The sequence below is a fragment of the Aquila chrysaetos genome, chromosome 13, assembly GCF_900496995.4.
Source record: "Aquila chrysaetos chrysaetos chromosome 13, bAquChr1.4, whole genome shotgun sequence".
NCBI classification, from domain to species: domain Eukaryota; kingdom Metazoa; phylum Chordata; class Aves; order Accipitriformes; family Accipitridae; genus Aquila; species Aquila chrysaetos.
Genome location: NC_044016.1, coordinates 26,937,750 through 26,961,996, shown reverse-complemented (window position 1 = coordinate 26,961,996; position 24,247 = coordinate 26,937,750). Strand labels below are relative to the sequence as shown.

Genomic DNA, 24,247 nt, shown 5'->3' with positions numbered 1-24,247 from the left:
GATGATCTTCACATTTAAACTTAGTAAAATTATAACCAAGCACAAGATCTAGTAACACTAAAATAATCAAGTTTAAGTGACTGGACAACACCAGTTTAAGCCACTTCTTCAGACATCAGCTTCAGACTTTTCTTGTTCCTCAAAAACTGAAAAAATGAAATTGTTAGCCCTATGCACAGCAATCTTATCTAACGTAGCAAGAACAGAGCACAGGCCCATTAAATTAATTGCAATTATCTGAATAAACCTGCAGTTGACTTAAAAAAATTTTTGAAGTATGTAATATACCCTACAACGTACTTTTTCTTGTTTTAAACTTGGATTGCACTATCTTCCTGCCCAGTGAACTCTCTCAATGCTTTTGCACACTCTAGATTAAAAGGCACCGGAAAAAGAGATGCAAAATGGGTACACATACTTTTTTGTATTCTTGTATCTTGTTTCTGAAGATACACACATATTTCTAACAAACTCAGTTACCATAAAAAAAAAATACACCTTATGTATTAGATATTGATTATTCCATTCATAAAAAATGACCCAATATTAAAACTATAGCCTTCCTTACCTTTGCAATAATGACTTCTTTTTTCAAAATCTTCATAGCATAGTATTTCCCACTAGCCTTCTCTCGGACCAGGATAACTTTGCCAAACGTGCCTTTGCCCAGTAGTTTTAAATAGTCAAAATCATTCATTGTCTGTCAGGAGCAAAGAACAAGGATTAACAAGACTTATGCTATCCAGTTCCAACATGTACATAAGCGTGTCCACATAAAACCAAATGCTGTTATCGATATAATAAGAACAGTTTACAAAAATAGGTACACTTCTATGATTAAGTTCATAGTAGTTAACTGTATCCTTAAACCACTACGACATATCATACGATAGTATTATTATAGTTCTCTGAAGTCAAGTACTGCACAGTATCCTACACACACACATACTTGTTTTCACAAAGCACACACAGAACAAAGTCTTAGCCTATACCAGCATTTCATGAATTCTCCACATCTAAGAAAGCTCCTAAACTCCTGTGTTACAAGGGACACAAAAATGTGGCATTATCAGTAGGTTTTGTGTAACACCAACCACTGCATTGATGGCTTTTCTGAAACACACATGATCCTTACTACAATATTATACCAATGAGACTCTACAACAGTCTTTGCAGTAGAGGTGGACTTTTAAAAGTTTGAGTACAGATTACAATTACGTGGTTTTTACATTAATCAGTCTGGCTCTGAAAAGGAAGAGGTGGCAAGTTTTCCTCTTTCATGTGACTCCCTTATAGTGACCGTTCAAGCATCTAGTATTGCCCTAGTTTTGCAGGTTAAACATAGTACATCCAAGAGCTGGTTCTAGCAACAGACAGTTAAGAGTCTAGTAGGTTTATCAGCTCAACTGGAGTGTCACACACAGAAAGAATATGACCAGATAAGTAGTTTAGCCACTTTCATGAGCACAGAGCTTGAGTCAATAATCATCTTAGTTCTGCAAGTTCATTTCACAGCCCGTTCAGAAGCATCAGTCCTATGGTCTATGCATTAGATGCAAAGATGAGGATGTAATAAAAACAGCACAATTCTGAGAATGCAGTGAATGCACAGGGTCACCTTGAATTGACAGCAGGGTTTCTCTGGCCAACTCAGGGCCATCAGTGGCTTCCACTGTGTTTCCACAGCACATCTTTCAGTGTGCTGTGTTACTGGCTTGGTTGCAGCACCACATAACCACACACAGACCATTAAGGCACCCAGGAACCTTGAGGAAAGCAGTTAAAAGCTCTGAAAGACAACACACTCACCTTTTCTTGTTACTGTACTGTCCTGCAGTATCAATTCCTTCCTCTTGCAGTATCAAGTACCTTCCTTCCTTTGTGAATAATACAACTCTAACATTTATAAAGAGTAATTATACTCTGAGTCTCAGTTTTGCTAAGTTAAATATACTAAATATATTTGCTAAGTTAAATATATAAATATCCTGTTTACGTGTGAGGAAAAGAAAAGATTGTGCCTTATCTTTCATCTTCCTAGTGTCTCTTTCTATCACTAGTTGCAGCCTCAGGCAGTTTTCTTGAATACTGGCATTACAGATAAACTTCTACTTGTGTCTTCCACAATGGATTAGCACTTTCCTTATCTCTACCAGAAACACCTCTAACAGTACCTACATATCTCACACACATTCCAAGCATAGAGCTATTGTGTGCAATCACAAATAGTGGAGGCAAAGTATATTCTCTCTTGTGAGAAAGAATAAAAGGCAAAATTTCCTTCTGAAATTATTTATTCCTTTAAGCTCAGGTGCACAATATTATTACTGTGGATCTGAAGTTGCTGTCGACAAACTGTGAAAATAATTTATACAATTGCTCAGAGTCAGTTTGAAATCTGCTCACATAAGGGGCAGAACTGAAGTTCCATCAACCACTTTAATGCCGTAATTCCTTAGCTTTCCTTAGCTTTTGTGTTCAGCCTGCAACTTAAAAGCTGCAAAAGGTCTCCAACAGACTACTTTAGGTAACACCTGGATAGCCCGATATTTCAAAGCTTTATTAAAGAGAAGATGCTTTCCATCTATCAATTTTCTAGCTATATCAGCAGGAATTAAATCTTTTTCCCATGTCATCGTTGATTGGTAGCTTCTAAGCAAACTATCCTTGGTGAATTCCATTCTTTGCTCACATGTAAACTTACTTAAATATTTTGCAGTGACAGATTTTGTTTTGCTGCCAAAACCACCTCACATCAGGAAGAACAAAACTGCATTTATCCCAGTAAGAAATATGAGTAACAGATTTCTAAGGCTCAGTATACTTTTTACCTAAAGCAAACTCACTTTACACAAGTGAGTGTAAAGTTACAAGTTTATGACCACAGACAAATCCTTAAATATTCAACTTTTCCAAAAACTAGTATAATGTGTTACAATTAGTGATGCATGATGTAGTATGTAAAGTTGTGTCCAAACACTATGTGGCTACTAGTACTTAATCAACTAAAGGTAAGTCTTTTCAAATATCACAGTCAGTACTTTGGAAAGTCAGGTTATCTACTTCAATAGTTCTATATAACCATCAAGGAAAAACAACTGCCTTTGTGCTAAAGCAGTGAAAATTGACAAAAACACATGAAAAATCCAAAATGCATTCAAAACACACTTCAGGTGGAAGATGAGTAATTCAGGGCAGAATCCTCCATATCTTCAGTCATAAGCTATCGTGTTCCCCAACAAAGAATGGCTAACAGCTTTACTCATAAAGAATACTGAGTTAGTGACTACAACAACTTATCACTTCTAACAGTCAAAAATTTACGGGATCATAAGCAGCCTCAAAGGGGTAACTTTTTCCCATACTTCTGATCTTCTTTGAGAGGCTGGACTTAAGAGAAGGACCATCAGAGTCTGAATAAAACCAGCTCAGAAAAGCAGCCCTTTGCCCACACACAGGAGGAGGATCTTGGCTTGACTGATCACAGACATGGGTTTCATGCTAAGGGCAGCAAGCCAGTCAAACCAAAAGACTCATTTGCCCAAAATTTGCTTACATAATGTTCACCAAAGCAGTCATGAATCTAGCTGCAAGCTCAGTGAAAACAAGTTAAAAATTATATGTATATTTATAAACGCAAGGTAATAGGTTTGCAAGATTTTGAGCTGTGGCTTAACAGCAGGTTATGGCAGTAGTGCTAGTTCTAAGAATAAAGTCTCCTGATGCTCTCATTCTTCAGAAGCTCAGCAGAAGGCTTAGAGATGATACACAGTGCAGGGTAACTCAAAAAGTCTGCCAAAGAACACAAGACCTTGGGAGATAAAAACACAGATGCCATAGCTAAGGGTGTACTGAAAACTGGTGGAAAAATGGAAATATTTCCTAAACCTGAGGGATGTTGGTAAGCAAGTTTGGAGGCTCCCATAAGATTGGATTCTTTCTCCTTGATGATTTTCCCACCTTCTTCATTCCTACTGAACCCTGAGGATTGAATCTTTTTCCTCATTACATTACTTTTGGTTTCCTCTGAAAAATCTATTCTTTACTCATCCTGCACCCTGGAAAACAGATTTGTAAACAAAGGAAAAGCAATGAAGTTACAGGAAACTGCATCACCCAAAGAACCATATAATGTTCAGCCTTCTGTAAAGCCTATTTACTCCCCTGTGGATGATCTGTTAAAAAAAATACACCTTACTACAGGTGTTGAAAATTCCCACAAGGAAATGATTTTTCAAAATTCCTGATTTGCACAAAGATTATACCACTTGGAGTTTTTATCTAACTTCATCAGGAAGAAACTCTACTTACAAGGAATAGTACAGCAAGAAATAAAAGCAGTTTGCTAAGAATTTCTAGTGTTCCAAATTTTAGTTATGCTATTACTGTAAAACTTAAGTGGCACATTGACACTATTAAAAATAATTGCGGGGAAAAAGAAGTGCTTTTGGTTCTTCCAGTTAATCTGGCCAGGGACGTTGCTGTCATGTCTGTTCAAATCAAGTTCCACATCCTAAAGACTGTTTTCTTCGTAAACCTTTTGCTACCTTTTTAGAGAAGAACAGGCCCACTCTTCTCTCTCGTTTCTTAATCTGATTATGCTCTTCTACTCATATGTATACCATCTGGCGCATGCACAAGCAAAATTCACTGGGCTTAGATGTAAAATCAGGTGACAAAACAAGCCTGTAGGACACATTGTGCAAAAAATCCCTGAAATGAAAAGAAATCCAATACCAAAAATATGCAATAAAAATGCATTAAGTCATTATAACTGAAATGGTTATGATTATATTAACAACTACAAAAGCTTAAAGAGAAGCTTTTCAGAAACATTTCTACAAAACAGAAACAGTTCTAAAAAAATGTATTTTCCCAATTTCAGTTAACACAGGGGGAGTGACAACTCCCCGTCATTATAGTCACTTAACATTTTTGATTCCAAAACCTTCTGAAAACCTTTTGCTAAAGCCTTCCAACAGTCAGAAATCTGCAGTGGGATTTTGAGTTGCGGGGAAAAAAAAAAAATCCTTACGGTCATTAGTATGCTCTTCACTGGCTACAAAAACTCCATTCTGCTCTATTATTAGGTGTTGAATATCACCGTTTTTCATTTCACCTTTGTTTTGTAGAGTTTGGTTTTGGCTTGTTGCCAAAGTCATTAAATATTCTGCAGCACTGCACATGCACTGTCCCGGCATCTTATTTCAGCATTTTTTAAAGCGTAAGCGGCAAGACAGAAGCAAAACTGATCTTCCTACTCCTCCTGTTCCCACAACCCCTTTTGTTGTATAGGAAAATGCACTGCACTGTGAACAAGGAAAGCATACATTCCAGTTAAACTACTTATATTAGACAGCATTAATTTTGACACCTTGAAAACACTTGTTGTTATGCAGTGGTTTTGTACTCCACTAAGAGGATACACGGGCTTGGAATAGTGCTCAGTTCTTTAATAGAGCAAATCCAAATCCCTTCCACATAATCGTGCTGCCTTTCAGAAAGACTGACACATCTCGAATGCTGCCTCTGTCTTGCTGTTACTTATCATATTTTACCCTGGAGCACAATCATTAAACACCGATGCTGCAAAGCTAAAAGTTCAATGTCACCTGACAATGTATGATGAGAGTATTGTTACAGCTGTATATAATGAGGTTTTACCTTTTGCTATAGCGGAAAAAGGTTAGAAAATTGCATACAATGGAACAACATGGAAGAGCTATGAGCTATGTTTGCACTGCAAACTCAAGTTCTCAAAAGTTAGAACATGGTAGAACTGAGATTTCCTATGACACCTTTGTTATATTCATAAGGGTATAGTTTTCAGGCACTGATTTTTCTATGATTGTTGCTTCATATAGTGCAATGAACAAAACATGCTCTATCAGTAAAGGCACACGTTCACTATTTCTTTTCATTGTTCACCATTGAAAGGCATTCAGTTACATTAGCTATAAGACTATTTTCCTCTGTCAGCAGACTTCCACTTAGTTTTCTACAGGTTTCACTTCCAAGATAGAAAGAATGAAGCCAGTCCTATAGAAACAGGTTATTATTTCTCATGCAATTTCAATGCATTTCTTGAGCCATGTCAATCCTGTATAGTAAATGAAAGACAACTGTTTGAATGATCCATTCTTCAAGAGTAGTCCGTACTTACAGAAACACAGGACAAAATGGAAACACAAGATAATAAGCAAATTTTTGTGTGGCACTGAATCTTTAAAACATGCACTTAGTTGTGTGTTTGTCCTGTTGACTTTGGAGATACAAGTATGTTACAGCCAACCATGTACATGCTTCTACTTACACCAAAAACTGTGAAGAACTGCAAAAAAATAAAACATTGTATTCTCTTACTTCATTGAAAACTAAAGCAGAGTTATTTTCCCAGATAGCAAAAAACAAGGTCATTAAAAGCCAAATCCTGCTAGCCTTTCTCATGCAAATTATCTAATTTGTACTGGGTATTATTTGCATGAGAAAAGGGGCAAATCTACTTGTCTAAAGAAAGTATTTTATTACCATACTTCTAGAAGAGTAAACAAACAAAAAGGAAAAGATTAAAATAATATTCAAACAATAAGCAGAATGTTAACATGTGCCTGAACAGTTGAACTTTGTTTTTCAAAAGCGCTGGATCAGACAGAATAACAAATAAATAAAACTAGAGCAGTTCAGCTTTATTGAAATAAAACAAGTACTTCTCTGCTTGTAATACACTGGAATTTATGTAGAAATACTATTCCCTGTATATTGTTTCACCCAACTAGACCATTCTACAAAAGTTATTTACATATTAGTCTTGTCAGTTATTTTTTAACATCATTACCTTTCTTTTATGATGGGTTGTTGAAGCATCCATCTCTTCTTCTCCTATATTGTCTATCTGTGAAGTTGGACTACAGTTCATCCTCTCCTCTTCTTGCCTCTGAAGTCTGTCTGCTACAGCCTGGATTGCTTCTGTCCATTCTTCCCTATCATGAACAAGCCAACACCCCTATTAGAAACTCATAAAATACATCCAAATAAATGGTTTATAATGTTTTTCACATGCTACATTGCTTCAATGTTTAATTCTCATGTTACACAGCAGAAGACTCATATAATCACTTCAATTTCCTTCCAAATTCTGCATTATGTTAAAGGCAGTGAAGTTGACCAGCATCAAAAAGGATCACTGCATGGTTAATTTCAAGAATTACCAGTGTGTGATTTTGTGAATATTTTAATAGTGAAAACTTGAAAGCACGTGGTCCAGGTCTAATACAGCTCAGAGCATAGAATGTCATCTCCTATCTGATACTATCTGATAATAACTTGCTATTTTAAGAGACTTTTTGGTATTCCCCCTCTCTGCAAGACATTTTCACAGAAAATAAACAAGATTTATTAAACCATGCCCTGTGTTCACCTCCTTGTCTGTCTCCTCTTAAAACTCAACATGTTGGCTAATTTCAAATTCCCCTGAGAAAGAGGCCCTCAAAGATAATTCAATTCCTACAAGCATCATAAAAACCAGCGGCTGCAGAGAGGGGCAGGCCCAGATGAGGGTTTCTGTGGAGGGACAAGCAGGGGCAGCTGAGCCCATGGCTATTCTGTGTGCTGGCTAACCAGCACAAATACACCAGCCGGCCCATCAGCATGCCGTAGCCCCACACCAAGTGTAGTACCTGCTGCTTTTTGCTCAGCCAGCAAGGGATATGGGAGGAGTCTGGTGGTATTACTGAATGCAGTAGGAGGTACTACACCACATACACAGAAGAAAGATAGGGTGGAGAAACAGTACCAAGGCAGAATTTAAAAAATTCTAAGTGAATATACTAATGAAAGAGGAACAACAGAAAAAGCAAAGTCATTGGTTATTTACTGATACAAACAATATGAATAAAGCCAAATCATAGTATTAGTCTCAACAGGACACATGCCCACAGTGGGAAGACTCAGTGCATCTAACCAGAGACACAGTCTATAACATTTTAGCAAGGTACACAATCCCATATCTCCTACATGCTTTTGATGCATCAAAAAAGTTAATTCTTAAGAGTTTGTCTATATGTACTGAAACAAGAAAAACTAATAAGCAAACAAATTATAACACACATACTGCTTTCTGTGCCAAAAAAAGGAGCATATTAGGATGAGTAAAAGGAAAATTTAAGACAGCGAGGCTGGAAAATACTTCAATGCACGCTTCCAGTGTTGAAAGTTTAACACTTCAGAGACATATCATGACATAGTTTTGGCTTATTTCAACACACTCATCCCACCTACTCACAGGCAACTCTTACACTAGCTATGAGCTCAGATAATATTTTACAGAAGCGGACTTATAAATTCTTCAAATAACTGTTCAGATGTGCTCAGAATGTCACAGTTCCAAGTGCTGATCGTTGTGCAGTCCCAGCAGAGACCGTGCCAAGGCTTCAGCATAAAGAACACAGAAGGCAAAACAAAAATAAAACCCTCACCGTTCCTCTGGAGTGTCTACATGGAACGTCCTCTCTATGACAGTGGTCCATTGAAGACATCTGATAATGAATGTGTTTGGCTTTGGTCGCTCTGTTTTCATTAGTTGACATTCTAGAGAAATACATGACATTGCCTCTTTTATACATTGCCAGTTAATGGGTGACAAGCAAACAAAATTACTTAGATAAAAATATATATAGCTTATGTATACCCAGCCAGCATGTATCCAGCACGTATAAGGAAATACAGAATGGCAATATAACCATGGGCTTTAACAAAAGGTAGCAGGTAATAATCATAAGGTGAAGCAAGCAGTCAGAGGAATTGATGGAACTTGTTGCCCACATACAAAGCGCAATCTCCATTTGCAAACTAGGTCTGTGTTATGAGGGTAAGAAGAGTATGAGATCCCGGATTGCTCTAGTATGCCAAGGTAACAGCAGTAGCCACAGGCACATTTTTCCATCTGTACCTGGCAGGAGGAATATGACATTTTCCCTTCAATGGTAACCATGCCACAATTACCCACGCTACTGTCACTTCAGGATTAGATTTATTGTAAAATACCCTATCTGAGCAAACTCAGATGTTGAAACTAGCCTGGTTATTAAATATAGAATAACCCCACACACGCCCCCACTGGGGCTGCCCAGGAAATCTAGTTCTCTTTGTGCCCCAGCGCAGAATGAGGTCTACCTATGCTATTTCTCATAAGTATTTCTTTAAATTCTTTCTACAATCCCTGAAAAGTAGTAATTTCAAAACCTCTGTAAGCAAACTATTCCATCCAACTATGAGAAAATTAATTATTTTTACAGTTGGAAGATTTTTCCTAGCATTTAATGCAACTGTTCCTATCATTTAAGCATATTATTTCTTTCCCTACTGACTAAATTATTTTGTCTTTTCAGCAGCTATCCCTTTTAGACATTTGAACACTATTTCATCTCTGCAGTCTTCTCTGGCCTAAATCAGTTCAACCAATCTGTCCTCACAGGTTGTGCCTACAGATCAAGATCTTCCTTGTCACACAATTCTAGACATACAGTAGAGTGCCTATTACTCCTTTGTCACAGGACCACAACACTGGTAATTCAGGCAATGGTTCAGTGAGACTGTGTATTAGATTTTATGATGTAGCATACTGCACTAAACATTACATCTGCAAAACACTGACCTACTAGAACTCTTTACTCATGCAAATATATTTAAACATTTTTGTGAAGTTAAGGTTACTCTGTCAAAAGTGTAATTTGTTTTCCTGCAGCTACCACAAAACAGACACGAACATCACATCTCATGTTCTAGAATGCTCTCACTTGTTCAAAGCTGATCCAGATCAAATGTGTGATCTAAAATTATTCATCAGGTTCACAAATCAATCAATAATGAATATGGCAACAGAATTCCTGTTCACTTACAATCCGCTGTAACTTCCTTTTGGTAGAGCTACCACCTACCAGTTGAGCCCCACCTTTTACTGATGTAGTTGACTACTCTTCAGCATAAAACCTTGCACTTATTCTTGGTGAATTACATTTTATTTATTCCAGTTAATGTCAACACTTTACAGAAGTCATGTTATATGACATGTACCACTTCACAAGGCATGCTGTTTTTTTAAAGAAATAAATTTCATTGGCTTGACATATTTTTTCTTCACAAATTCAGGGTCCTGAAACCTCAACCATCATCTCCAATTTTACAGGAATGCATTTTAAATATTCTCCAAGGAACTGCATCAGACCCAGCAAATTTCTAAACACCCAACATACGTAAGTACCCTCTACCCTGCTTTTGCTTTCTCTCTTACACCTTTGGTGCTGGTATTAATTGTACAAGATGCACACTCAATAGCTGACCTCCTGAAATGAAGCTGCATACTGAAACTACATTAAAGCAACTCTCTTTAATATTGCTAGCTCATAACGAGCTTAAAGCCTTAGTTCAAGGCACTGATTTGTATGCCTGAACACCTAAACAATTTGGGACACAATTATCTAAGAAATGGACGCTGTCTCCATAATATAAAGCCACAGCAAGTATCAGCAGCCTTACTTGTACTGAACCACCCTTAATATAGGCATGAAAGAACTGATATTAGGGGTGTCTTTGTGAGGATGCCTTGATTTAAGAACTTTCATGCATACTGCAATTTTTTTACTTGAAAAAGCAGAGTGGAAGTGGGTATGTCTGTTGATAGGATTTTTCTCTGCAGCTTAGCAGAACACCTCAAAAGCTTGACAGACACATGTATAAAAAACGAAAGAGGAATAAAGTAATTATTGCACTATGCAGGTGTGTACTCCTTGATGCACAAACTTACATAATAATTTATAGATGTACGGTGAATATGTAAGTCAGGCTGTTCTGGTCAAGGAGATGACATTACATTCAACAAACCTGCATACACTGTGGAGACTCAAAAGAGAAACAGTAATCCAACCTCACTGCTTTTATAAACTCAGCTAGGTCTTGGATGGGATGAGAGCCATCCTCAACATTTAGAGGAAAGAGCTACAGCAGGATGGACACAGGAAGAGGGAGTTTAACAGAAAAGCTAGAAGGGAAACAAGGAAGACAGAAGCAGATGACAGGAACTTGGGTAGCACGATGAAGTAGAGCTGCTTAGAATACTTAACCAGGCTTGTAGCTGGATGCAAATATTACTCATGAGATCAAAGAAACCCCCATCTTCAGGGATATGGTTGAAGTCCAAGTTATGATCATAATGACGGTGAGGCTAGGGTTAACAGGCTATTTTGTTTTCTTAACTTCCTCAGCTGTAGCTCTAAGGAAGGTGTTGGGCTACCTTTGTAACAGAGGAGACTAGAAGCATTGTCTGCTCTAAGATTATCTTATCTTACTCCTGAGGAAACCATCATCTCATCTTTAATCCTATCACACTTCAATCATGTAGGCTGAAATTTTCTTTGCTGGGTGTATGCCTAAAGCTGCACACTGCTGGAAAATACTACTTCTGGAGACGAGACTTAAAACTTGGCAAACCAAGACCTTCGATATCCTCTTAGTATTCCTGTGAAAATGTTAAGGCATCTGGCCACACTACATGTGGGAGGGATAACAGTGCAGTGGGAGGAGGGTAAAAAAATTACAGTAACAATTACTAAAGCATAAAGTCATTGAAAATCTATGCACTGAGTACAATCCAGAGGCTACAGCTATCCCCCGCCTCTACACCTGCTAAATAGAGAGCTTTCTCCTATATTCATAATACCTCATCCTATTCCTTATACAATATGAAATAGCAACTACCTCATTGAGGCAAAATCCAATACAGAAAGATGGCATAGAGCAGGTTATTTACAGAAGAGATGTTGGGAAAAAAAAGACTAGGGTATAAAGGGAGAAGAGTTGAAATCGGACAGGAAGAAGACTGGAACCTGTGTGAGAAAGAAAAACTTGGAGATAGCTCGAGTACAGCTAAACTAGAGTAGGTGGTTTCGGAGAATGGAGGTAAAAGAAGCTGCCAGGGACAGAAAAGTGAGGTGACTGTGTTAGGATAAACTGATGGCAAAAAGGTAGAGAGTCCAGTCTGCAGAAAAGTCTGTGCCAGTTAAAAAGCACATCCTCTCCAGTGCCTGTAACGGAGCCGAAGACTTTTAATTTCACCATTCATTTTCTGATTGCAAATGCATACAAAAATGCATACCTTAAAATGGCATTAATTTAAGTTTGCCAACTCAAGCACACAAAAATTGAAACTAACAAAATTAAGCCTGTCTATGTCCAAATGCTATCTACAATACAGTCTTTACCTATATAGATAGTATACTATATATAGTGTAATAAATTTTATACTACATATTAGTATGTACATTATGTAAATCTGTATCTAATATATAGACATATTATTGGTACTATCTATATTAATTTTTTCAGACAGTCCTCAAAGTGATGATGCGCATTATTAACAAGAACAAAACATATGGATGTATATACTAAGCTCTGTAACTACCAAAGAGTATTTACTCTCTACGATTTCATTACAGATTATTAACTAAATCAATTAAAGGTAACAAAAAATACCTTAGCAATTGAAAATGGCACTGAAAACATAAAAACCCAAAAATGCCATTTCACTATCACTGAAGAATGCTATTGAAAAATAAAATCTAGCAAAACTTAATGCGCTTTTTTCATATTCTGTTAAAAGTGGCTAAAGATTTAATTTCCTTGTGGAAGATTAAAATTGAGTATGTTTGTATCCTTCCCTTCTGAAGCAAAAAGAGTTTCAGAAAGAAGTGGAGGACCAATGTATTTCTAAAAGTGGTGTGCTACCCATCCTTCTCAAGTAGATAAAAGTAACTGAAGTCTGCTGATACTTAGTACACCCACATTCCTGTCATGACTGCAACATGAATAAAAACTTGTTTGTAAATGCCTTTCACCTACAGCTGGGGTGGGGGGGGAATCTATTAAGATGAATAAGTGCTGTAATACACAGTTACTGCTAATTACCAAAATATTTTTCTACTAATTGCTGGAAAAACCATAGTAGTTTTAGACAGAGAGAATAGTTTGGAAACTACAAAATCACAGAAGAATGAGTGAAACTGGCTACTGAGAGCTGGCTCCAAATGCTCGAGTGATAGTTGGGTCATTACCAAGAGTAGAGAACACTCTACCATAATGTCTTCAAGTTTGCTACTATACATAAACATATGTAATTAAAGGGCTGAATCTCAACTCAAAACAGTTGGAAGTCTAAATTATCATTTAAAAAGATGAGTAAGCCAGTAAACAGACAGACTCAACTTTGTGTTCTTGTATGCTAGCCATCTACAACTTGGAATTACACATTTTAATCCTAAAGCTTTCTGTCTTGCTGGGATTAAACATCAGTCATGAGAATTTTCCCCTTTAATATTAGAGGGGATGAAAAACCTTGGGGGAGAACACTTGTTCGAAGCAGCAGAATATGAAAATCAGTAACAGAAACTGACAACTCTGTTCCAACAAGTCTGTAGCACTCATTCGGCCATTTTTGGATCTATACAGAAAATGGAAAAAAATGAAATAAAACCAGTATAAAGAAATGCAACGGATGTTTCTCAAGTATTGAACTTCTCTTTTTAAAACAACAAAAAAAAGTCAGGTACATACCAGAGGTTAACTTTCATCTCCATATCCACAAACAACCTGACAATTCTAAAATGTTAGACTATCTTTTTCAAATAACTGCTACTATCTAAATTAAGTAGTTATGCTAGTTAAACTCTCCTGAGCAACTCTAACTACAAACTGTATTTCAAAACGTTCTGTTTACTTTACACCATTCTGAACCACAGATGACAAAGTTTGCTTGAAGCTGTAATTACTCTGCAAAGCTGGGAAGCCAATTAGAGGGCCTGAAACCTGCCAGTTCCAAAAAAAAAAGCACAGATCATCTGTTCAGATTTTATTAAAAAGTTTAAAGTTTGAATTCTATAACTTTAACCCTATAATCACCAGTGTTTTTTTCCTAAATACATTCATTCGGCATGAAAAATAGAAAGAACATGAATACCATTTTATTATTTCATATATAGAAGCTTTCAACTTCAGCTGAATTTGTTGATATGGCTAGACAAGAATACTAAACATACAAGCAGCCATAAAAAATTGCACTAAAAAATGAACAGAAGGTTGCATATTTGAGAAATTATTTCTAATACAGGCTGAGTTTTAGCATAAAAGATAATTTCCTGTGATTATCATACGATATAAAAGAAATAGTATCAAATCACTGCTTGCATTGTTTAGAATATATGCACTTTTAAATATATACATTGTTATCTATATACAGATACCTATATCTACCTATGTATCTATCTGTTTGTATTACAATTTAACCTTGATTTCTTATTCTTCTCTTGGTCTTTTCTTCACAAGATAAACACTTTTGTTCCAATCTCTGCCTAATCAGTTGCTACTCCCATTTTTTTTTTCTTTCTCACGTTGAAACTTAATTTAATGAACACACTGCTTACAAATACCTTTTTTCCATTACTGCTACTCTGCACTCCAATTCCACACTTTTCTCTGATGACCTTTTTTGTTAGATGAGTAGTAGACAAGTAGCAGAACTAATACACCATTTTCATAACATTGAGACAGGTACACATGCTTTTGCTCATGTACATATGAAAAGCCATGGCTTTTACATGTATGTACAAATACATGTGTATACACACACCCCCACAAACAACCTTACCTTGGTCCTCTCTCGACTCTCCCACTCGTTTACCTACTTCCTACAGGAAACCCGCTTTCCTGAGGCTTTCCAAAAGGCTCTGTCCTTTCTCACTACATTTTATCTATGGGGAGTATGACAGTTTAATATCTCTTCTTTGGTCCCAACAAATGCAGCTTTCCCCTAAAAATGTCATCCCTAAAACTGTCAAACAGATCATTTTTCTCCATTGTCCATTTGATCTCATCACTCTCCTCTTCGCATTCCTCATTTCCTACCCAGCTCTATCACACCAAATACAGGTAGCTTTTCAACATGGTCTGTCCCCACAGCCTGCCCTCATCCTTGGTATCACTCTTTATTCAGTATCAAAATGCCAGCCATCCTTCTACTGTTCAATTTCAGCACCATTTCTCAAAAGCATTTTTAATTTCTCTCTGTTTGCCACAGTGGTGCTCTTTTAAATTGTCCTTAAAACTCCCCTTCACCATGTCTTAAAAAACAGGGGGGAGGGAAGGAGGGAGAGAGAAAAGAAGGGAGAAGAAAGTAAAAATCTAACCTTGACAATGGATTAGTTGTTGATGTGCTGAGACCACTGCCTGTACTACAGGCTAATACTGTCTCATTGTTTTATCATACTCCCCCCATCTGTTTGCATCCATCTGCTGTCCCTTGTTTTATATTTGGAATTTTAGTATTTTGGAGCAGGGACTGACTTTTTGTTCTGTATGGGTTGAAATCCCACTTCTGTGGGGCCTGGCTCATGACAAGTACTTACATGTGCTTTGATGATACAACAACATATATGAGTGCATAATAAACACAAAAAACTTAATTATATTCCTTGAAGCTGAAAAGGGTCCATCCATCATGCTGGAAAGACTTTTATTTCCAATACTCCCAAAAGTACTGAAGTAGCATCCATGTTTTTCTGTCGTTACAATTAGTTTGCCATTTGCCCCTTCATGCAAAGAGGGAGAATGAAAATAGGAGATTTCTGCATGTTATTGTTGGGTTTTGCCTGGGGTTTAGTTTGTTTTCATGGAAGACAGTAAAATTATACATCCTTCTCTGTCTTTCATGCAAATACCCCAATTTTATTTATGCAACTGGGTGTATCACACTAGCATAAAAACTTTCAGACCTGGCTATAAACTTTGACCTGCCATGCTCATACCAGGCCCTATTTCGAGATAATTGGAAATTACAGTATGCTATACTGGTGTCTGAGAAAGCACTGTCCATTAAAATGGAAGGATGAGACCAAGGAACTCATTTTCATTCATGACCCAAGCCAACAACTGAATCCAAACTTCTAAATCAATGACAGAATACTAAATATACCACCTAGAAACCTAGAAATAAAGTAATATGAAAGCCTCCCAAAGAAAACTACTGGTCCAGTTTTCCAGAAAGCTAAACATTTCCCCATCCAACACAGACAGTAATATTGGTTATACACATTAGATTTGGGTTCGAATTTCCATAGATGCATTTGCATATGTAGTACATTACACATACATTGCCTTTTTATCCCCACAAGTATCTTCAGTGTTGAATGAACATTATTTATTCAATTGCATCATTATTATTTTAGAATTAAATCTATATTGTAATTGTAAGTATCTACAGTTACATGTTTATCTCTGGGTTCATGACATCCAGTGTCGTGACAATTTAAAAAACTGGGACTTTAAACTTAAATCTCACTGAAAAGTTAATTGTGGAGTTGCACACAAGGTCATGTCTAATGCCAAAGTATTCTGATGCATAATTTAATCTCACTTAAAACATACATATATTATTTTCCCACCCATTTATTTAGAAAGTGTCTTCAGAATTCTTTATAGCCCTAACATCACTCCCCTGAAACCTTTCAATTTTCAGATTTTGAAGATTTTTCAATCCCCAAAAAAATAAAACCTTGTCTCTGGCCCACTGAAAGATTAAGACTAGGAAAAAGAGCACAGCTTCTCCATTTAGAATAGCCAAGGTTCATCGATAATCATTTCTGCAGAGAAAAAAAAATAAAATAAAGGAAAGGTTATAAAAGGTTACCTTCTCACAATAACTAAAATTTGCTTTTTCTTTTCAAAGACAAGAAAAGGGTAGCTGTACCACAGAGTGCTTAGAAAGCACTATCTTTCAAGATAGGAAAGAAATTCCAGGTGACATCATTTTTGGCCAAAGCTCAAAGGCTACTGTGAAGGGATACAGCTCTTCCCAATTATTCCCCATGTAAAGATCAAAATGAAGGCAGAGGGCCAATTCTTAGAGATACCTCATCCCAAATGTGCTATGTGATTACCTACATACTCATTGCATATGTGAGAAGTATTTTCTTATCTGTAAAGCCACAAATGCTCCTTAACTAGAACTGAAGTAGAATTCTTCCCCACTCTGTTTTCCCTAATAATGACGATGATCAAAGACCACAGTGGTTTACACAAAGCAACGTCGATTCTACGTATGCAACACTGAACCAGTTAAAAACAGCGTTGTGAGGCCATGTTGATTTGGGGGGGGGGGGGGGGGGGGGGGGGGGGCACTGAGGGTATACATCCTGTCACCCAGAGTACTAGTTTTGTTCCAAAGAAGCATAATGGAGTTTTAAAAGCCAGGACATTTTTTTCAGGCCTCTGCCTGTACACAGAAGTTATATCAATTGAACCCAAATTATTTTTAAACTGCTTCTGACTGCATAAATGCCTAAGCAAAAGCAATTTACATTAACATATTTTATTTTGCAGTTGAAGTGGGCTAGGAATGCACACCCACTCAGTTACCATGACTCAGTCAATCAAGACTATCTCTTTAAGCTACGATAGCTTGATTACTTGCAACTGCTTGTCTCTACCTGAAAAGAGCTGAACTGATTTTGAACCAGCCGATTCAAGTAAGCTCACACCTCTGAATTTACCTCTGAAAACCAGTATCAACCATTTTTAAGTTTCCACAATGAATTTCCCACCAATGTAATTACACGACCTTCATTTATCTTTAAGCGTATGGTTAAGATATCATGGCACAACTTTTTGTGAGTATATGTGTCAGGGCATGAGCATTAAGGAAGTAAAGGCATACTTCGAATACACAGCTCTTTCTACTCCCAAGTTAAAAAAAGGCAGCTCTGTTTGGTGTAAAATAAGCTGGCTCCACAGAAGAGACACCAGAGCAATTGCTACACACTATCCAGTGTCACCAGATCTGGGTGATCTGTTCACTCCGGCAGCCTTGCGGCAGCTTTGCAGATGCAGAGCGGGGTGCTCACTGCTGCCTTTCGCACATGCCCGAAGGCAGGAGAGCAGTGGCCACGGGGGACAAAGTGAAGCCCCTGTCCAGGACACAAGGGGCCAGTCCTGTATCCTTCTTTGGGGCTCAGCTCCATCCAGCCCCACTCTGTCATACCCTGCGGGCTGTTTCGCCTTCAGGGACATACTTATGCTCCAAGGAAGAGAGGTCCCTCACCTCCATTTCAGGCCCACGTGGTTCCCCTGCATTTTGGGCGGCTGGCAATGGGCTGATGTATGCGAGTGCGCGCTGCCTCAGGCTCTTCCTCTCTACGTAAAGCGTCTACCTGTTTACACACCCGCTTCCCAATGCCTTCCCCCCACATTTCCTCCCAGATCACCCCAAGGAAAAGGGGTGGCCTCTGAACACTCCATCCTATGACAAAACACCACCCGATGAGAAAGGCTTTATTAACAAAGACATATTTAGCACTGGAAGCACTGTTAGCAGTATGTAAAATAACTTTGTTCTCTCTGGTGTTCCTGTCATTCCCGATGGAGTACGCTGATGACACAAGACCAGGGAGAGAGTACTGCTCAGGTGTGGGACTTTAAAGTTATCTTGGAAGAAATCAGGGAGCCACTCTAGGGAAAATGATACTATGCCTGGGAAAGAGTCTTTTGCAAAAGTAAAGCTGGTGTCACAGGAGTGGAAGGCAGTGGACACTGGTGGGAAAATATCCATATGATGGAAGTAACTAGTCTGACAGAGCTGGATATAAAAGTTTTAAACTACAGAACCAGTATCATAAAAAGCAGAGCTGTGCTAACTTTCCAGTGTTCAACTCCAACAGTAGTACAAAAATAATACCACAGCCTTGGCCTTTTCTGCTTAAATAACAAGCCATAAGCAAGAGCCAAAGATGTCTATCATTTGGAGAACAAAAAGTAGACTGAGACCACACTCTCACTTTACAGATAGCTACAAAGATTACATGAAGATAGGACTGTAAAGACATATCTTTAAGTCCCTGCCAACCTAATCAAGATGGTATTAACAGTGATCTCACACTCCATCTGCCTGGCTAGTAATTTATGAAAAACGTACTTCACTACTACAGGAAAAATATGTTGCACTGCTTGTGGCCACAAACCTACTGCAGCAGCTCAGGAACTCTTGGATGAGAGGCCGTGAGACCAGTTCTTGACATTTACCAGGTACTGCCCATGAGACCTGATTCATTCATACAGTGATTTTGTTTGTTTGTTTGTTTGCTCTACTGATGATCTCATCTTCAGACAGATAAAATAGCTGACAAAAAACTTACAGTCCCTTGCAATTAAGAGTGTAATACCACACTGTTTTGCTTTTCATCCTGTGAATTCTACACAGGTACTTCACTTTGTTTCATGGGGTTCCTTTTATGAGTGAAAAATCTCCCTATTCTTGCACTGATCAGCAATCATTTCTGATTAAATTGCTACTCCTTTTCCTGCCAGAAAACAGAAAAACTCATCTTGCTTACCAAAACTGTATTTCTTCAATTAATATTGCATGCCTGTTCCTTTAGCTTACATTGCCTAAGAATCAGACCTATGGGGCTTGTTACTTGCAGAAAGGATTTTCTTTTCTTTTTTTTTTTTTTTTTGAGGTTGGGGGCAGGGGCAGGTAGTGGTGATGATGGTGTCATTTTGGAAAACTGTAAGAAATCTTCCAATTTCCATGAAGGCAAAGTTCAGGGGCAGCATTCTAGTATCAGAATTACATAAGATGACCTCTCGGTATCAAAACAAAACAAAAAACCCCTGCAACAGTATCAACACACTGGAATTAATTGCTAATTATGCATTTCTTCGCTTAGCAGAACTACCGTTTAGATCATCCTTGTAGTTGCTGCAGCAAAGGAAGACAGGATATGCAGTGAAGAACATGGTAAAGCAGGACTAAAAACTATACTGTAGTTCTACAAATGTTCTTTCTGCTGCGCATTGGGGAAAAAGTATCCAGGAAACTACCAACTGCTATAAACAAGTAAGTTAGGATATTCAGAGCAATAACTAAGGAATAACGGCCTATGATCTAGTCAGTTCCTACACATATGAACAACTTAAAGACATCACTGCTTTTTATGCTGAATAGCAACAAGGTGAAATGAGCCTCTAATTTTATTAGAGGGCTGGCACGCTCAACATCATTTGCAAGACTTCTGTCACAATCAGAATATGCAAAGTTTTCCTCCTCTAGTTGTGCGACAAGACATGGGCTTGGAGCATGAGATTATTTTCTTACCAAATAAAACACCCAAACTACTTTGTATACAAAGGCTGTCAGTCTCAAGAACAATTTTATCAAGAAAATAGGTAAATTCAGTCTCAGTAGCATTTGTTCCATCTTCAGCGATGCAGATGAAGGGAACCCTTTCCCTAAGTACACATGCTCTTGTGGCTGCAATACTCCTCTACAGAACTAAACACCACCATTTATTGTACTGCAGTACACTAATACCATTTTGAAAGAAATTGGGTAAATTTTCTAGTGTTCCTTTGAAAGTTTCTAGCTATGATCCACAGCTCATACTCGGGGAGATTTTTTGCCCCCTTAGTTTTGCTCCTCAAATACTTTCATTTATGTTCAGAAACACTCTTCTACCAATCTTACTTTGCCAGATTAAAAAAATCCTTCAGATTTGTCTTTTAGAAACATTCTTGGAAAACAAGAAATCAAAATGTCTTCACTTTACCCAACAGATACGCACTTTGTAGCTTTGCTAATATATGCAAATTGTCTGATTGCTCGAAATTACTGATTAACCAGGCTGGAGAGCTGATTACCTGATTATCCAAGAGAAAAATAATTTAGCATGATTTTGTGTCATTTGACAGTCTAGATAATTTTCTAATTAATTTGAGGTTTCAAGTGAATTCAGAGATACTACTGAAAAAGAGAAAAAAGGTCAATGATCTGAATAAAAGGTATGCTTTCCAGGAATTTTCTTCTTACAACAATCATTTGTCAAATCTTATTGTTAGTTACAGACACTTCAGACACACACACACACACAAAAATGAGAACTTAGAGTTCCCAAAATATTCAAAAACCAACCCATGGTAAAATCCTCAATGCTCTTGTAAAGGTATCTTGTAGAGCTGGACATAAGATTAGTGGTGCACTAGTCTGACACATGGCATTAAACTTAGAGTGTTACCAATAAATTCTTAACTACACATGAAGCAATATGTAGCAGATATTTTGTCAATATGCTGAGAGAATAATAAATACTGGAAATACGTACTTGCCACTGAAAAGTTGTTGAGTGGATATGGCAGATCCACATCCTGGGGCTTCTCCTTATAGCCTATGAAAGAGCCATCTGTCTTTAGCAGGAAATATCTTGGCCGCCAGTTTTTTATATATTCTCCTAAAGGAGAGAAAAAAAATGTTCATTAGTACTGCAGGAAAAAAACCTTTGATATAAAAACCATAACATATTATCAGTGTCTAACATTAATTACACCAAAATCTTTTCAGATGCTTTCAATTTACAAAGGAAACCTTAACTTCCTCCAAAACAGGAGAAAATGGAATTGCAACAGTAAGCTTGGACTATACAATGATGCCTCTGGAATAAGAAGCTACAAGCACTGTATAGTAATACTCTATAATTCTAAATTTTATCACACTATACTCTTCAAAATCCTATATCTTTACACCTATAAACAGTTCAAAATTTGCTGCAGGCAAAAATAAGCACTACAGCTTGACTTTTAATAACAAAATGAAAACTAAACTACCACAAGGTAGAACATTTATCCTGCTGAGCCAAAGCAAAAGCCATTAATTTCCTCAAAACATACACTAAGCAAATACAAGAAGACAGGGAGTAATACGAGAACCTACAAAAACATACTTAACAAATATATCTGAAAGCAAAAGAAATAAAAAAGAAAAAGTAGAAGCCAATTCCCTTCTAAGAGGCAAGTCCACCAATAAAACCACCTCCTCTACCTTCCCCCTACACCAGTCTGAGCAGAAGACTCTGCAAGCCATGAGGTATTCAGGACCAGAAACATACAGAACAGGTCAGCAAAGACATGGTAGCTTAATTAATGCCACTTATTCGCTATTTAAGGGTGAAAAATGTCTTTAATAGCATTATACTTTACAATGCCACATCAAAATCTCAGCAACATTTTCTTTCTTAAAGTGCAATTACTCAGTCAAGTACAAGTGAGTTTAGATCTGCCCAACTTTTCTGTCTTTGATTTCTATCAACTCTGCAGAGTAAATAATGTATGTACAAGTACTTATTAAGACTTTAAATAAGTCACTGTTTCATCATTATACAAGTGAACATCTTAAGAAAAAAAGTGTATTAACAATGCAGAATTTCCAACTGTGCCTAGGACTTCTCATCATTTGCAGTCCAGTCCAGGGGCTGCACTGGTCCTGGTCTAAGCCCAGACCTTCAGTGCCATTTACCATCTCAGCACCCTTTTAGCTGTAGCTACGTAGCTTTTAGACAATTCAAAGGTCAGAAAGAAGTTTACATCCATCTGACATGGAGATTACTCCATTAAAGGCTAATCTAAAAATTCATTAATCGCATCTTCACCTTTCCATCACAGCAATCAATTAATTGTCACTGAGTTCTAACACAGGAATTTTTAATATGGCCTTGCTGAACTTGAACACAACTTGTACAGATTTTGGTGATGCCCATGGCTTAAAAATCTAACTGCAGCCATTAATATTTCTGATTTTCAACATGTATTTAAGCAGAGAAGCGGGGTAGGGAGTAGGAGATGGAGAAGAGGAGACAGTGAGAAACAGGAACACCAGGCTATTCGTGCTGACTTACGTTTCCTGGCCCTCAGTAGCACAATTCTTCCTATTTAGTCCTGCTTCTAGACAGCAGGGTACCAGCTTGATTTTGTTATCTACACATTTTCATATAAGTAGAAAGAAAACTGAAAAAATCAAAGTGTTACTTAATTTGACCACAAAATTAATAGAGTAGATAAAGCGCTAGTTACCTTTGTATTGACTCAGAGCTTTCTGTCTCACATCTCTGGTGCTAGTTCAGCTGGGAACATCCCTACTGACATTGCAAATTTGCTGAAATCTGCTGTCCTGGTTTTAGCTATGATAGAGTTAATTTTCTTCCTAGTAGCTGGTATAGTGCTATGTCTTGGATTCAGTATGAGTAGATTGTTGATAACACTGATGTCTTCAGTTGTTGCTAAGTAATGTTTAGTCTAAAGTCAAGCTTCTCAGCTTCTCATGCCCAGCCAGCAAGAAGGCTGGAGGGGCACAAGAAGTTGGAGGGGACACAGCCAGGACAGCTGACCCAAACTGGCCAACAGGGTATTCCATACCATATGACGTCCCATCTAGTATAGGAAATGGGGGGAATTGGCCGGGGGGGGCAGATCGCTGCTTGAGAACTAACTGGGCATCGGTTGGCAAGTGGTGAGCAACTGCATTGTGCATCACTTGTTTTGTATATTCCAATTCTTTTATTATTATTATTGTCATTTTACTATTGTTATTATTATCATTATTTTCTTCCTTTCTGTTCTATTAAACTGTTCTTATCTCAACCCACGAGTTTTACTTTTTTTCCCCAATTCTCTCCCCCATCCCACTGAGTGGGGGGGAAGTGAGTGAGCGGCTGCGTGGTGCTTAGTTGCTGGCTGGGGTTAAACCATGACATCTGCATGGACTCAGAAGTTGAAGCCAAAACAAAACCTTATGTTTCAGATCAACCAATGTAAGTTTTAAAAATACTAACATCCTAGTTGCTTTCTTAAACAGACCATAAAAAGAATCTTCTGTACAATTCTAATAAATTCTATCTTATTTAATTGTAACAGTAAGTGACTGTTACGAGAGAAAGTGCCTGTTACTAGGTCTAAAATCTATTAAGATCGTAGTCTTATCTAGAAGGTGCATTAACTGGAAGGCAGGCACCTAAAACTACTGCAGAAGAGTTCAAGGACAGCATGCAGAGAATACCAACACACCTAAACCAGGTCAGCCACCCAACAGTTCAGGTTTCAAAGAGAGTCCTCCTTTCTGCAAGGAATAAACTGGATAAGCAGACTGCTCTAAGAATCAGAGCTGATACGGTAAGTACACTCATTAGACACTTCAGGAAAGAACAGAAGCCTTCGTTCACTTACATACACACTCTTCAAACTAAACCTGTAGAAAAGGAGACCGTTCTAGCAGGTGCCCTTGAAGACCCAGCACACACTTCCCTTATCACTGACTTCCTCTCCTCCTCTTAGGACAACACTTTAGATTGCATTTGGCTTCTACTAGGTACTCAGAGTCTCTTCATCA

The 24,247-nt window shown here is 37.7% G+C and overlaps 1 protein-coding gene across 4 annotated transcripts in view; it reads right to left on the bottom strand.

Moving 5' to 3' along the window:
- AKT3 (AKT serine/threonine kinase 3) overlaps positions 1 to 24,247 on the bottom strand; it is a 161,021-nt gene that overhangs the window by 54,170 nt on the left and 82,604 nt on the right. For all 4 annotated transcript variants that reach the window (XM_030035682.1, XM_030035684.1, XM_030035680.1 and 1 more), the window contains 4 exons: positions 21,195 to 21,320; positions 8,475 to 8,586; positions 6,836 to 6,980; positions 569 to 700 (listed from right to left, as the gene is read on the bottom strand). In XM_030035682.1, coding sequence (XP_029891542.1) covers positions 569 to 700; positions 6,836 to 6,980; positions 8,475 to 8,586; positions 21,195 to 21,320 — 515 coding nt within the window. The remainder of the gene's footprint in view (positions 1 to 568; positions 701 to 6,835; positions 6,981 to 8,474; positions 8,587 to 21,194; positions 21,321 to 24,247) is intronic.